The sequence below is a fragment of the Ranitomeya variabilis genome, chromosome 4 (assembly GCF_051348905.1).
Source record: "Ranitomeya variabilis isolate aRanVar5 chromosome 4, aRanVar5.hap1, whole genome shotgun sequence".
NCBI classification, from domain to species: domain Eukaryota; kingdom Metazoa; phylum Chordata; class Amphibia; order Anura; family Dendrobatidae; genus Ranitomeya; species Ranitomeya variabilis.
Window position 1 is genome coordinate 52,512,145 of NC_135235.1, and position 16,606 is coordinate 52,528,750.

Here is a 16,606-nt window from a genome sequence, read left to right on the forward strand (position 1 = left end):
AGTCCAGCCTCCCGTGACGTCACGGTTTGTGATTGGTTAATGGCGGCCATGTTGCCGGGACGCGGACCAATCACAGCAAGCCGTGACGTATTTTCGTCACGGCTTGCTGTGATTGGTCCGCGGCCCGGCAACATGGGCGCCCTGACCAATCACAAGCCGGGAGTTCGCGTAACCATGTAAAAGCGGGAATTTTAAACAAACAACGCTGCCGGTTCCTGCGCTGAGGTCCCGGCTGCGTCGGACAGGTGAGTATAGCGATATTTTTTATTTTAATTCTCTCTTTTACACATTTTAACAATGTTAAAATGTGTAAAAGAGAGAATTAAAATAAAATGTTGTTCCGATACCCGATACCCGATACCACAAGAGTATCGGAATCCCGGTATCGGAATTCCGATACAGCAAGTATCGGCCGATACCCGATACTTGCAGCATCGGAATGCTCAACACTACCAGCCACGTATGTCACAGGTTAAAAAATAAACATATACTCACCTTCCGAGGGCCCCTTGTAGTCCTGTCGCCTGTGTGCGGTGCACGCGGCAGCTTCCGGTCCCAGGGTTGGTATGAGCGCAGGACCTGTGATGACGTTGCGGTCACATGACCGTGACGTCATGGCAGGTCCTTCTCGCGCAGGACCTGTGATGACGTCGCGGTCACATGACCGTGACGTCATGACAGGTCCTTCTCACATAGCATCCTTAGCACTGGAACCTGCAGGCGCGAGCGCATCGTCGTACTACGGAAGGTGAGAATAGCAGGGGTTTTGTATTATTTTTAACATTAGATCTTTTTACTATTGATGCTGCATAGGCAGCACCAATAGTAAAAACTTGGTCACACAGGGTTAAGAGCGGCGGTAATGGATTGCGTAACCCGCGGCATAACGCGGTCCGTTACCGCTGGCATTAACCCTGTGAGCGGTGACTGACTGACTGGAGGGGAGTATGCGGGCGCCAGGCACTGACTGCAGGGGAGTAGGGAGGGACTAATTGGACTGTGCCCGTCGCTGATTTCCGTGACGGAAGTTGCCGACAGAAAGACAGAAGTACCCCTTAGACAATTATATATATAGATCATATAATACACAAGAATGTTATTAGAAATAAATTAAAAACAATTAATGTCCAATGAACCAATTTTAATATCTAAAAAATATATATAAAATTATACATATATAGAAAAATCCATATATGTATAAGTGTGGGAAAAAGATGTGTCAAACGGGACAGGGAGCAACAGACCGTGTAGCAGTAGGTATAAAAATATATGAATAAAGTGAAAAAATTATTTTTATAATAAAGAAGTGAATAGATGTTCAATTTATAAACAAATAGTGAAAAAAACAATCAGTAGTGATACACCAAAAAATTCATATCATGTGATCAATGAAAGTGCATAATTAAATAACAAACGAAAAGAATTGGACAAAAATAGATAGAGGCAAATAATGATAATACATGCCTCAAATGTGATCAAGTGATCAAAAAACCAATGGTCCTGGAAAATATAAATCAAAAAGAGACATAATGCCACAGTACTCACCAGTCTGGAGCTCACACCGTCCCCTGCATACACCACTTCAACGTACGTTTCGCTACTGCTTCGTCAGGGAGTGATGTGGCAGGGGTCCGGAGGTAGTATATATAGCAGGGAGACACCTGTAAGTCATATTAATCAGCTGTGCTATATTACCTGACGCCGCATACTGAGTCATGCAGCCGCCATCACTGCACACCAGGAACCCGGAAGCATCTGACCGAGTGCGACAGAGGTCACAGTCAGTCACATGACTAGCAGGCAGCCAGCCGAGCAGGGAGACGGGCGCATGCGCAGAGCTGCGTACAGCGCCGCTGCAGCCATCATTAAAAAGGGGAAAACTAAAAGCATGATGTGGGTAAAAAGGGCACAATGTGTATGAGCAATCGCATTTAATGTCAGTAAGCAGACAAACTTAATAATCATGACATAATAATGAACAGAACAAAAAATATGTGATAAATGAATACAGTAATGATAAAAGTACAAAAATAATATTAAACAAATCCTGAAATTAATATTGATAAATAATGAATACAATATAAAAATATAAAATATAAATACATATATTTATAAATATAATTTTATTCATTAGATAATCAAAAATTATAAAAAATATAATAAAAATGAATCCGCCTGAGCAATGTATATAAACAATATAATCAAAATGGTGAATCCGCCTGAGCAATGTCATTCAGGTACACCACTGTGTACTTCTCCAGTCCCTGAAGCAGGTGGTTGGAAAGTGGCAGGGGCATTCTTCATGCCGAATGACATGACCGTGGACTCGTACAGTCCGAAGGGGGTGATAAAGGTGGACTTCTCCTGCACCTCGGGGCTCAGGGGAATCTGCCAGTATCCCAGACTCAGTTCCATTATGGACAAACATTTTGCGCCAGCTAACCGCTCAAGCAGCTCCTCAATGCGCGGCATTGGGTGTGTGTCAGAGGCTGTGATGGCATTGAGCGCCCTGTAGTTCACACAGAACCGGGTGGTCCGATCCTTCTTTGGCACGAAGGCTACAGGTGAGGCCCACACGCTTTTGGACCGTTTAATCACCCCCAGCTGTAACATCTCATTGACCTCCTGGCGCATAACCTGCTGCACCTCGTCGGAGATCCATAGTGGGGCATGATTCCCGGTGTTCACCTCGTGGACTGCTAACTCAGTCCTTCCATGTCTGTTGGTGAACACGACCCGGAAGGGTTCCAGCCTGTTTCGCAGCTGCGACCGTTGGGGCTCGGTAAGCAAGGCGCTTACCTCCACATTCTCAATGGACCGTCCAGGAAGGGGGTCTTCCTCCCTGTCCTCAGGCAGGCTGCAGACCTCTAGGACACAGGCTTCACGTTTGTGATGAGCCTTCATCTTATTGATGTGAAATGCCTTGTGCCTACCCCAAGCGTGACCACGTAGGTGACTGGGTTGAGCTATTGGTGGACGACGTACGGGCCTGCCCAGGCTGCCTGAAGCTTATCCTTTGGTACAGGGACCAGCACCAACACCTTCTGACCCACCTGGTAGGTTCGCTCCCGGGCGTTCTGGTCGTACCAGTGCTTCTGATCATCCTGGGCCTGCGCCATGTTGTCATGCACCAACTGCGTTAAGGTCTGCATTTTGTCATGGAAGCGCATGACATACTTCACGATGGACTGAAACAGAGGGGTGACGACCCCGCCCTTGCGGGCTTACATTCTACAGGATGGTGGAGATGGAGACAAAAGGTTGAGGATTGCAGGAGCTCCGGTGTTGGTGAGACGGTAGCTTCGGTAGTGGTGAGGAGGCAGCAGGGTCAGTGCAGGCTGTAGGCTTTCCTGAAGAGGTGGGTGTTCACGTTTCGTCTGAAGCATCCGAATGTGGTTGATAGTCGGATGTGTTGGGGCAAAGAATTCCAGAGGATGGGGGATATTCTGGAGAAGTCTTGAAGGCGGTTGAGTGAGGAGTGGATAAGTGTGGAGGAGAGAAGGAGGTCTTGGGAGGACCGGAGATTACGTGAGGGAAGATATCGGGAGATTAGTTCATAGATATGTGGAGGACACAGGTTATGGATGGTTTTCTAGGTCAGTATTAGTAATTTGAACTGGATACGCTGAGGGAATGGGAGCCAGTGAAGAGATTTACAGAGGGGGGAAGCGGAGGAGTAGTGAGGAAAGAGATGAATTAGTCAGGCAGCAGAGTTAAGAATGGACTGGAGAGGTGCAATGGTGTTAGCAGGGAGGCCACAGAAAAGGATGTTGCAGTAGTCAAGGTGGGAGATGATGAGGGCATGCACAAGCATTTTAGTAGATAGACGGTTGAGGAAAGGACGGATTCTGGAGATATTTTTGAGCTGGAGGCGACAGGAGGTGAAAAGAGCTTGGATGTGCGGTTTGAAGGACAGGGCAGAGTCAAGGGTTACTCCGAGGCAGCGGACTTCTGGTACGGGGGAAAGCGTGATGTTGTTAATTGGGATAGATAGGTCAGGTATGGAAGATCTATGAGATGGAGGAAAGATGTTGAGTTCAGATTTGTTCACATTGAGTTTGAGGAAACGAGAGGAGAAGAAGGAGGATATGGCTGATAGACACTCCGGGATTCTGGATAGCAGAGAGGTGACGTTTGGGCCAGAAAGGTAGATCTGAGTGTCATCAGCATAAAGGTGGTACTGGAATCCATGGGACTTTATGAGTTGAGGACAGAGCCACTGCCTCCAGGTACCGGGTAGCATAGTCTACCACAGTGAGGACGTATTGCTTTCCTGAGCTGCTGGGGACGGCCAGCGGGCCGACAATGTCCACCGCGATCCTCTGGAAAGGCTCCTCTATCACTGGAAAAGGGATCAGGGGAGCCTTAAGAGCAGGCCCCTGACTTCCCAACTTTTTGGCAGGTGATACAGGAGCCGCAGTAGTTTGTCACATCTGTCCCCATCTTGGGCCAATATAAGTGTTGAGACAGCCAGCCTTAATTTTGCTGATCCCCAAGTGTCCAGTGAGTGGGATCTCATGGGGAATCAGTAACAACTCACCCCTGAATTGGTACGGGACGACCAGCTGTCTTTCCCTCAACCACTCTTTTTGGGATTGACTGGGAACTGTCTCTCGGTATAACCTCCCTCGTTCCCAGAACACCCTCTTCTTATCAGTCACGGAGGTGGGTGTCTCGGCGAGGTGTCTCAAGTTCTCCAGGCTCGCATCTGAGTGCAGAGCAGCCTGGAACTCCGGGCTGGAGGCAGCCGGAAGTGACATTAGGGTCCCTTCCCCACAGGAACCCTCTCTGCTCTGGGTCCACCTCTGGTTCAGTCACCCCTGTGGCTGAGGAGGGTCCGGATGGCAGAACATTATCCCAAAGATATTCTTCATGTGCCATATTAGAGAATATTAATGTGAGTTGTCTTAATAGGAAATTATCTTTAAAAAATTGTAAAACTGAGGGGGATAGATAAGATGTCAGAGACTGTGAATAATTACTGTTCAGTACATCACTGCAGTAAATGGAGCAGAACTGTAATACCAGACACAGCCAACTAACGGAAGGGGTGCTGTTTCTGCTGGGTTTTTTTTGCTTTTGTTTTTTTTTTAATTCTGGACCAGCTTTCTAAACCTAAGGGATAAATCAGCAGGACTTGGCACTAGACTGGCAAGAAATCTCTGCTGAGAACAGAATAATGCAGTATTATTAAAAAAAAATCTTATAAAAAACTACAAAATTCCAAACAAAATTTTAAAAAGTTCTTTATTTTGTTTTTACAAAAAGTGCACGTGTCTGTTGTAATTACAAATCTCACACAAAGTCAGGATCTGACCGAGGATGAGCGCTGTGGTCGCTCACTCACCATTGACCCCTTTTAGCTGAGCAATCGGGACATCACAGTATTAAAATACAAATTACATAGAAAGTTTTTGCAGGTTGTCACTGGCCCCATTGAGTGTAGTTATATTTGTTGTCTAGGATTAGAAAAACATGGCTGATCTCTTCCTGAAACAGCGCCACAACTGTCAATGGGTTTGGTCTGGTATTGCAGCATGCCTCTATTGGCAAAAACAGAGCTTCAATAGCACACACAATATATAGCATTTTTTGTAAGAAAACAGTCAAAACATTCTAATCCTGAATAACCACCTCGATGCGTTTCTGTCTGGTTTGCTCAGCTTGGAGGTAGCATTACTTGACCTGCAGGGCTTGTGTATGGCTGGTACACTTTAAGGCCAGGGCTACATGAAAACTTGGGACACCGCATGGCACACAGCATCCTGAGTGACATCAGGAGGCTGCATCACAATTGTAGTGGACTGGTTGCATAGTGCAGACCAGCAGAGATACATGTTCCAAAACTGCATTAGTTATGTAACACTTGCCATTTACAAGAGACTGATTTAAGGTGGAACTACAGAATAGCCCTGGCCAATTAATGGGATGTTCATAGGTGTCCTGATCTTTCACAGGTAATAACTTACAATATGTTACAATATATGCTAACATCTATTCAATAACATGGTACATAATACATTATTAGTAAAAAAACAACAACACAGCAATTGAGTACATGAAAGCCGGGAATTACGTAATGATAATCAAATTTGTCTCAGATTGTTTTTGATTCATCATTGGGTCTTTTTTAGGTGGAAATAAATGTTTCCAAATGTTAACACTAAGTAAAGGAAAGTGGTGAAGTTTTCAGTTGGGGTTTAAGGAAATGAATAAATATGTAGTATATGTTAGTATGTTAGTATATATGTTAATACTAAGTAACTTAACAGAAAGGGGTGAAAGTCTCATTTGATACTGGAAGGAAATGGCTGTTTCTACAGTATATGGTAATACTATGTAACTTAACCGAAAGGGGTTAAATTTTAATTTGATGTTAAAAGGAAATGACTGTTTCTATATATTAATGCTAAGTAACTTATATTAATTTGGTTGAAATTAATGTTTATATGTTAATACTAAGTAACTTAACAGAAAGGGGTGAAATTTCCATGTGGTGTTGGAAGGAAATGACTTTCTATATGATAATAATAAGTAACAGAAGAGTGAAATTCTCATTTGATACTGGAAGTAAATGACTGTTTCTGTACGGTAAAACTAAGTAACTTAACAGAAAGGGGTGAAATTTTCACTTGATGTTAAAAGGAAATGACTGTTTCTATATGTTAATGCTAAGTAACTTATGTTAATTTGGTTTTGGGATGAAATTAAGGTTTCTAAATATTAGTACTAAGTAACAACAAAAAGGTGACATTTTGATTTGATAAATTGGGCTGTCTGTAGATAATTTACATAGACAACCAGTAAGATTGCTGCTTGTATTTCCTAACTTGGAATGAGAAATAAATCTTCTTGTTTCTATGTGGCTTTTCTATAAATTGTCTCAATAAAGTAGCAGTTGATTAACAATCATGTCTACGGCATCAATAAATACAAGAGAATTACTTTGCACACACTGCCACATGCTAGTGCATGCCAGTATATGGCCCATTATACTACTTATTTTTCTCTAATGCGGTTTGTAAACTTTGCCCAGGAGCTCTCAATCTATCTTACCTTTATTAATAATAATAATAATAATAAAAATAAAAAAAATGAGATAAAAAAAGGAATGTATCATAAAAAAATAAAAAAAAGCTAATCAAAACACATTAACGACTAATGTACTGTATAAAAGGCAAAAGATAAATAAAATGATAGAGGAGAGACAATCAATTGTGTAATCGAATACTATACAAATTTGGTCCAATTTTCCAGTTCATACAACTTCTTAGAACTTTGGATTTCCAGTCTTGACCTAGAACAATACAACTTATACACATCTCAAAAACTTTCTCAATGGCCTCCTTGAACTCCAGTGCAGTGTCAGATACTTTTCCTATTGATCATCGCCATTTTGACACCACCCCCCTCCACGATAATCAGGATGACAGGTCACCGGATACTTTTATCACTTTTAATGCCTCGTGGATGTTTCTACGGTACAAGGAATTCAAAGACTATTTCAACAGATGACATCAATAGACCTATCACTATCTTTACACATCTTTAATTTTCCTCCAAATTCGTGAGACACTTCTGATTAATGGAAGCTGTGAGGTGAAAAATTACTGAGCCATATTGCTTGATAAGTGCCTGCAAGGAGGCATCAAATCCTGGTTTTTAGGGATAGTGAGTGCAAAAGAGCAGGGGTGATATACTCTTAGCTCTGGCCAATTAGTCTCTCTACATATCAAGCAACATGGGCTGATGAGTCAATGGCAAGGAGATGAATTCGTCAGACGCCCAGGCTTCTTCTTTTCCTTTTCCCGGTGATAAGCTGTTCTCCTTTAAAATTAAAAATAAATAAATTATGTATGATGATGGAAACCTCAAACACACCAGGTCAGAATTATATTAGTCCTGATCGAAATATATCTACAAAAAAATATAATCTGAACATCTTTGAAACCTCAAGCCCACCACGACCACTATATTCTGAATTATATTAGCCTCGATCTAAATAAATCTACAATAAAATATAATCTGAACATCTTGGAACCCTCAAGCCCTCCAGGTCTACTATGTGATCTTTTATATTGGTGGTGATCAAAATAAATCTACAATAGAATACATCTGAACATAATGAAATGACTTCTCAAGCCCATCAGGTCCACTATGTTATCTGCAACATGGGTGGTGATCTAATTAAATCTGCAATAACATATGCCTGACGTCACAATGGATATCGCAAGTCCACCAGGTCCACTATGTGATCTTTTATATTGGTGGTGATCTTAATAGACTAGACCATTGAAAAGTGTGGAAGCCATATCCACATAGGATTTATATATACTTTTTAATAACCATCATTATCTATTTGAAGAACAAAATTGTGGGGTACCGTACCTTTCTCTCCTCTTGGACCTCTGGGTCCTTGTGGTCCAACATATCCCTGCTCTCCTCTGTCACCTATGGAAACATAATATATATTTACATGGGTAAGGCCAATATTGGCAGCCAACCTTAGACTGATGCAATGATTCTGTGCCGGATTGTTAGATAGTCCTATATGATGAGCACTGGACCACGCTGACTCATAATGGGTCCAGTTGGGGTGAGGGAACCTCCATTAAAACCCCCTGATGGAGGCTACCAATAGTAATATATACAAAGTCTAGGATTAAATATTATACTGTGCATGTGTGAAGAAATACATGTCAAATGCATACATAATGGAGCCTACTGGTCTTTTTGGGTTGGTGTGAACATTTTATGACTGGTCAGATATTGAAATCAGAGAAGTGTCTCAATGGTGAGCTGGGATTTACTGGAAAATCTATATACTGCTAAAGTAAATGTCGAAATAAACAAAAGTTAAGTAGTTACTTTTTCAGACAGAATTCTTTATAATGACTCACCTTTGGCACCGGGGAATCCTCTGTCACCTTTCTGACCTGGTAGACCACGTGGTCCAGGAATCGTCCCGTGACCTGTCAATTCAAATAGGTCTTAGTTGTCTTCGCTACTCTTTGCAGAACTAAATATTGACAAAAAAATGTCATAAAATGTCTTCCTTACGTCTGAAAACTTCCATGAGATCAGTGGTGATGTTTGCATGGGTTGCATATACTTGACAAATTCCCGGTGGTCCTGGTGGTCCTGGAGGCCCTTGAGTACCAGCCATAAAAGATCTTTGATATCCTAAAGTCATGTCTCCAAATAAACCTTGGTCTGAAAGAGAAAACAAATATTTTTATGTTACAACCTTGCTCTAAAATGTGTATGAAATTAGTAAATCTTAGGGTAAATTATCCAAAAAACCCTCTTAGGAGTAACCTAAAGAACTCCTACTAGGGATTTACTTAAAGGGTTTTCGCCACCATAAAAAAATGGAATATGATTGATGGAGGTTTGATTTCTGGACTCCCAGACATCCTCATTATGATGGAGCTTCGGCACTAGTGGAGTTCTGCGGCCCTACCATAACTTTTGGCTGCACAAGATACCTACTTTGAAACTGTTCTGCCACACGGGTTGCAACTTCACTATAATCCAAGGCGAATGATGATCCTGACGATGATCCTGACGATGATCCTAACGATGAGGAGCTACTGGATAATGAGGAGCTACTGGATAATGAGGATGACGACATCACACCACTGTCTCCTTTAGGACCTCTTATACCTTGAGGTCCAGGTGGCCCAGGTGGTCCTGGTGGTCCAGAGACATATCTACGAATGTTATCACCTGTGGAAGAATTCACACACTTTACTTGATAAACCACCCCATGAATATACTTATCATACACAGGATATCCAAGCTGTAAATAAATATATTCTGTACTCTCTGCACATCCATACATCCTCGTGTCGAAGTGAAACAATTTGTGTTTTAGATTAGTGAATGTATTCTTACTTGTCAGATACTCCATTAGTTCAGTCCTAAAGCGACTGCTCCTGTCGTCCTCAGCATAAGAGAACAGACTATCTCCATTGCCTGGTGGGCCTTGTGGTCCTGGAGGTCCTGGTGGACCTGGTGGGCCTGAGACAAACCCAGTATCTAAAGAAATTAAATAATGTTATATATAATTTGGCCATAGAAATTGAGAAAGGATGAACATTATGTGAAAAACTAATTAAAAATTGAAGGTTTCTTTTATTTTTTGTAGCATTAGCGTGATATAATGTACTGAATGGAGAGTCTGAGTTTTAAGGACTCATGAGGAAGCTGCCGGCGAAACATTTGTTTGGTAGACAGCTATCTATCCCGACTCCCCTGTGCACATGAGTGCTCGGTATTCATTGGGGGATAGGTGAAAGCTGCTGCCAGACACTTCTGGCAGCAAATTATCCCTCATCCTCTAAATACAATAGAATTGGGCGTTGAAATCTCAACTATCTCTCAACTCCAATGTCGAGGTGACCTAGGAAGCCCATACATATCGATGGTTGGCCAGTCCTGCAAAAGTCAGTAGGTTCAGCCGATATTCATCTAATGTGTATGGCGGGGTTTAGACAACCTTTATATTTAGTTTGTACTCAACTTACTTTGGAGATAGGTGGTAATGTCTTCCTTTTCGAAGCTGGTCAGACTAGTGCCCGGAGCTCCTGGAGGTCCCATAGGTCCTGGAGGTCCAGGGCGACCTGGACGTCCTATTTGACCCGGTGGTCCAGGTGGACCAACAACTCCTCTGAATTCAGATGCTACATGAATAAATACAAAATAAATCTAATTGTTAATGTGTGAATAAATTGATAAATAGGCGTTAATATGCTCCCTTTTTTAATAAGACATGTGCTTATACTGACTAACACTGATTGGACAACAAACTAATTTCTAAGGCCGGTTTCACACGTCCGACCTTCACAGTCCGAGTATGGATCACGATGATCACTCCCACTGCAAGTCTCCAGCCTCAACGGCATAAAGGAAGTTGCTAGGCTCAGGTCAGGAGACCCGTGGCCGGTCCTGACTCCTGACATAGCGGTACCTACATAGACTGTGAATGTTGGACGTGTGAAATATCATCAATAATTAATTGGTGGATAATTGACATAGAAACAAAAAATGTCTTACTTTGTAGTAAAGCTGCTAAATCACCATATTGTGATCCTGGTAATCCTGGAAGTCCTGGTGGACCCGGGGGTCCTGGAAGGCCAATTCTCAGTCCAGAGGCTAGAAAACATCAGTCACTTTATTATTCTGGGCTTTCCTATTTTCATATAACAATAATAATAATTAAATACTTACTTTGCAGCATTGATAAGATTTCTTCATATGTAACTGGAGGTCCTGGGATTGTTCCTGTACCATCGGATGACGTTAAGCCTGAACCTAGTTATAAAAGAGATCACTTTCGTTCACCAGATCCTCATGAATCAGTGTTTAGTAAAGGTGGCACCTTAACATTATTTGTCCAAGAAAACACAGAAACAATATAATGATGTCCCTTTTTTCCCCCAATATCAGAACCATTGGGTTTTACCTCTTATGTAGCTCATGACCCTGCTGGCCAGTTCTGCATAGTCCACTTCCTGTCCACCTGGTGGCCCTGGTGGTCCCTGTGGCCCTATTAAGTAATTTCTGACATTTTCACCTAAATACAAATGTGTTATATTTAATCTCATATTAATGGTTAAGGTTCTATCTACGTCCACTACAGAGGTATTAGTACGTAACGTGGCGGAGTTGCTTACTTTGAAGATATTGTGCAATATATTGTTGAACTTCTTCGGCTCCACGAACAGAATCACCAGGAGATCCAGGAGGGCCAGGAGGACCTGGTGGGCCAGGAGGACCAGGTGGGCCGGGTGATCCTTGGCCAGGTCTTCCTCCAGGTGGGCCTAAAATTAATAGAACAGATTATATGCTCTGCTCTGGGATGGTGTTTGAGGTGGTCTACTAGAATGAAAACCTGTGGAGATGAATATCTGGACTGGTTCTCACCTCTAGAACTTCCTGGTATACCGGGAGCACCTGGGATTCCAGCTTCACCTGCAAGAAGTGAATAATGAGATAATGTGAGTGTGACCAGATCATCCTTGGACACAGGAGACTTATGCAAAATTGTAATTCATCAATGTAGACTTTGCACCATTAAGATTTTTTTCAGACTAATGACTGGTCTGGGTCAATGTGCCCAGAAATGTATGGCCAATGTGGCTAGATCTGTCTTGGATGCCCTTCAGCTAGCATAGTTTTGTCCTCTTTGTGGGTGCACTGCTCCTGGCAATATTTTGTCTGTTGCTGATTTTAGACCAGGTAGACATTTTGGTGTGGCCTATATATGAAAGTGTAGTGCATGGTGCATCCTCCCTTAGTAATTTCTCGAAAGCATCTACAAGCTAAAATATTTTGTATCTGGGCACAAAATGGATGAATACAGGAATTCCCATAACAAAAGTCCAAAATTGGCCCCCATGTTATCCCTATTCCTTACCCTATGATCGTTTGGGATGTGCCAGAAGGCTCCTTTATCTAACCGCTTAGATGACATGGTCACTATTCATCATAGTATCTAAACTGCTACGATATGAACCAGCTCCAAACTCAGAAGTTACCGACGAATGTCTGCTGTAGAAACCAGCAAGCAACCTCCGGTTATGGAGCAGGCTCAGCAGGTGAGCATGCTCCATACATCTCCTCCCAACTTCTGACATATATATATACCGCAGATAGAAGTAATGTGGACATTCGATATTAGCCCAAAACATTGAAATAAAAAGTAATAAAATATTTAATATTCATGATTTTTTGTGATTCATTAACAATGAGAGTGTGGAAGAAAAGATTTAAAGGGGTTATCTAGGTTGGAAAATTGACGCCCTAGCCTTAATGTCGATCATCAATATTAGATCGGAGGGGGCCAATTCTTGGCACTCCTGTTAGTCAACTGTTTAAAGGGGCCATGACGCTCAGTCACTTCAAATAACTGATTGTACGGGGTTCTCAGAGCCATTTTTACATCTATGGCTGCCAATTTTAAAAATAACCTGGACAGCCGCTTTAATGTGTGCTATATTATGACTTTGGTAGGCTATATAAAGCTCTACATTATGAAAGTAGTCTTTGAGAGTTGCCATCACATCTCATGCTGAAACTCAATAAAAAGACCATAGACAAAGGGAAGTACGTCATCAATATACCCAGTAGTAGAAAGAACAGAAGAATAACGTAAAACAGTTCAATTTCAATCTAAATAGAACACATTGTATAGTTGTTTTACGTATTTTACCTCTTTCTCCTGGTGATCCTGGTTGGCCAGGACTTCCAGGTGATCCTGGTGATCCCGGAGATCCTGGTGATCCTGGATTGCCCGGTGGTCCACTAGGTCCAACACTTGCAGGTCCTGCAACATCATGTTTTTTGTTATAGTGTGATGATCGAGGTATGTGTATATATCTCATAATGTTAACACAAATAAAATTAAACTGACCGTCACGACCGGGTGGTCCTGGAACTCCTGGTTGACCTGGATCTCCTGGTTGTCCTGTATGATAAAGAAGATGCTTATAAATGATACTGAATCTTTTCTATTGCACAAAAATTGCTTTCATTGTAAAAGTACAATAAAACAATGATTACATCTTACCTGGTTGTCCCGGTTGGCCTCTTTGACCTGGATCACCTGGGTCTCCTTTAGTTCCTGGTGTACCAGGAGGTCCAGGAGGACCACTGCTTCCATCTGTAGAAACAACAGGACAACAGTGTTGACTATCAATAGTGCTTTTCAATGTTTCCAGGCAATTTTTAAAAGGATTGTTCTCATACCTGTTGCTGTTGCACTTCCTGCTGGTCCGGGTGGGCCGGCTGGGCCTGGGGATCCTGGTTTACCATCTTTGGCTTCTCCTGTTTATCAGAGAGGAAAGAAAAATGTTTCCTAAAATGGTTCTCCATATTATTTATTATGAAGTGAAAGCAATTGTTACAGGATGAAATACAGTATCGTACCTGGTGGTCCTGCAGGACCTGCGGGACCTGGTTGACCTGAGGCACCTGGTGGGCCTTGTGCGCCAGGAGGACCTTGAGCACCTGCTTGTCCGGGTGGACCTTGAATTGCAGCTCCTAACATAAATCGGAATCGTAGGGTTATTTTCAGTGGTTGAAGTTCTTTATTAGGCTTTTGTCATATTTAGTAGGAAATGTTTTCTCTTCTTTGGATTTTTATGCTTCTATATTCAGTATGGAGGCTCATTATGTGGACATACGTAGTATGCACATGCCAAATGTCTAATTTTACCTTTTTACTACGTTCTTGCATGTCTATTAATTATTATTCAATTAACCATTCATATCAATCATCTACTTTTTTTCCTACTACTATTTTACATCTTTGCTTATTTTGGTTTGATGACATAAAGCAATTGTACGAGAAATTATACTGATGATGATCCTTTACAATGAGAGTCTTACCTGGGGGTCCTGGGGGTCCTGGTAATCCTGGGGGTCCTGGCACTTGCTGTGCTGCGTATGAACCTGGAGATGATAACAAGATGTTATTTTCAATTTTTTCAATTTATTTTATTTTCATGTATATATATTAAAGGAAACTATCAGCAAAATAACGATACACCCAACCGTGAGCTGCATTATTTACTGACAGTTTCTCCATCTATCCTTTAAAGAAAACATAAAGGCCAATTCATCATTAAATTTGTGCCTTTTTTGGAGTGAGATTTTTTATATTTTTTTAGTTCATTGTGTGCTTTGATCCGCATTTGCTTTTCTTTTAGTTTCCCCATGGCTTTTCTCTTTTATTTAGTGTGAGATGGATGCTTTCGCCTAATTCATCATTTGTGACTTTTCTAAAAAAAAAAGTTTTATTCCACTATACCCCAGAATATTTTTTTTTTAGTTACTTTTTTTTAACATGAAGTTGAAGACAATTCTGCAAAATTTTAAAGTATCGTGTAACTTTTAAAAGACACAAAAAAAAAGCAAAAGAAAAAACCGAGAATTGGCGGAAAAACTTCATCGAACATCGTGCATTGATTGGGCCATTTGCCAGCAGTTAGATTGGCATGATCCTGCTGACTGTTTCCCTTTAGCCTCATTCCGTCGTCCCTGAATCACAGTCCAATGCACGAACTGGTGGCGGGTCTACTGATCCGAACTTGACCGCCTCGGTGGCCTATATTGAATTCAGATCGAGAGACCCGCGGCTAATTCAAGCATCACTGTCAGTTCGCGGATTGCGTTTCATGGATGTCTGAATGAAGATTTAACATTGATCTGTGTCTTCATTGGTTCTTAAGGGTAAACAAATAATTTTTAGTCTTTGCATTTTGAAAACTTACTTTCTTGTCTTGAATATGAAACTCCGGGCTCTCCGATCTCTCCTCTGGCTCCCTTGGCACCTAGAAGACAAATACATTGCGTAAATTGTTACCAAACTGTTATAAAATTATCTCACTAATAACACTGGTCAACAGCATTTTTGGTGCCAAAGATATTTCATCGAATTTAGGGTATTTTTGGGGTGCTGATTCTGAATATGTCATCAGTTTTGCCAGATTGGCTCAAGTTTTTGAGATTTTTGGTATCTTATTTATAGCACTTGTTGGTAAATGCGACGCATCATCTCATTAATTTCTTTGGATTAGTACTTGAACTGAGCAGTTCTCAATATAGTTTTGTGTTAATTAGTGTTCTAAAAGTTTGTTCATAGCTTGATTTTTGCACTAACTTTATGTTGTTGTCTGTTTTCCAGTGAAAAGCATGAACTCATCAAGAAGAAGTTGTCTTAACGATCCAGACTCATTCTGTTACATTTGTGGTGAATACACACTGCCAAAACATAGAAGAAACATAACAGACTTCGTAAAAAAAGTGTATTTTGCCTATTTTGGGGTTATGCTTGGGGACCAAGACAAGTTTTGGGCACCACACATAGTGTGCAAAGCATGTATCGAATTATTACGAAAATGGAGCAAAGGACAAAGAAAAAGCTTCAAATTTGGTGTTCCAATGGTGTGGAGAGAGCCAAAAAATCATCATGATGACTGTTATTTATGGTAAACACAGGTACAGGCACATCTTCACAATGAGGGACAGGCCTTCTTGCAGATTCCATGTTACTCCCATTTTCGTTTCTTATGCTTATTGAATCCTTGCACTTGCACTGCACAGAAATAACAGTCATCATGATGATTTTTTGGCTCTCTCCACACCATTGGAACACCAAATTTGAAGCTTTTTCTTTGTCCTTTGCTCCATTTTCGTAATAATTCGATACATGCTTTGCACACTATGTGTGGTGCCCAAAACTTGTCTTGGTCCCCAAGCATAACCCCAAAATAGGCAAAATACACTTTTTTTTACGAAGTCTGTTATGTTTCTTCTATGTTTTGGCAGTGTGTATTCACCACAAATGTAACAGAATGAGTCTGGATCGTTAAGACAACTTCTTCTTGATGAGTTCATGCTTTTCACTGGAAAACAGACAACAACATAAAGTTAGTGCAAAAATCAAGCTATGAACAAACTTTTAGAACACTAATTAACACAAAACTATATTGAGAATTGCTCAGTTCAAGTACTAATCCAAAGAAATTAATGAGATGATGCGTCGCATTTACCAACAAGTGCAATAAATAAGATACCAAAAATCTCAAAAACTTGAGCC

The 16,606-nt window shown here is 41.4% G+C and overlaps 1 protein-coding gene across 2 annotated transcripts in view; it reads right to left on the reverse strand.

Moving 5' to 3' along the window:
- Positions 1-6,118: 6,118 nt before the first annotated feature.
- COL17A1 (collagen type XVII alpha 1 chain) overlaps positions 6,119-16,606 on the reverse strand; it is a 43,185-nt gene continuing 32,697 nt past the window's right edge. Inside the window, exons 37-55 of one of the 2 annotated variants that reach the window (XM_077258521.1) lie at positions 15,279-15,338; positions 14,395-14,457; positions 13,933-14,046; positions 13,753-13,830; positions 13,574-13,666; positions 13,418-13,471; positions 13,217-13,330; positions 11,929-11,976; positions 11,679-11,825; positions 11,468-11,551; positions 11,233-11,316; positions 11,059-11,157; positions 10,530-10,685; positions 9,898-10,041; positions 9,493-9,729; positions 9,061-9,213; positions 8,901-8,972; positions 8,389-8,451; positions 6,119-7,827 (exon numbers count right to left, since the gene is read on the reverse strand). In XM_077258521.1, coding sequence (XP_077114636.1) covers positions 7,778-7,827; positions 8,389-8,451; positions 8,901-8,972; positions 9,061-9,213; positions 9,493-9,729; positions 9,898-10,041; positions 10,530-10,685; positions 11,059-11,157; positions 11,233-11,316; positions 11,468-11,551; positions 11,679-11,825; positions 11,929-11,976; positions 13,217-13,330; positions 13,418-13,471; positions 13,574-13,666; positions 13,753-13,830; positions 13,933-14,046; positions 14,395-14,457; positions 15,279-15,338 — 1,913 coding nt within the window. In that variant the 3' untranslated portion in view covers positions 6,119-7,777. Of the gene's footprint in view, positions 7,828-8,388; positions 8,452-8,900; positions 8,973-9,060; positions 9,214-9,492; positions 9,730-9,897; positions 10,042-10,529; positions 10,686-11,058; positions 11,158-11,232; positions 11,317-11,467; positions 11,579-11,678; positions 11,826-11,928; positions 11,977-13,216; positions 13,331-13,417; positions 13,472-13,573; positions 13,667-13,752; positions 13,831-13,932; positions 14,047-14,394; positions 14,458-15,278; positions 15,339-16,606 lie in introns of both variants that reach the window. The other variant, XM_077258520.1, reaches the window with a different exon arrangement.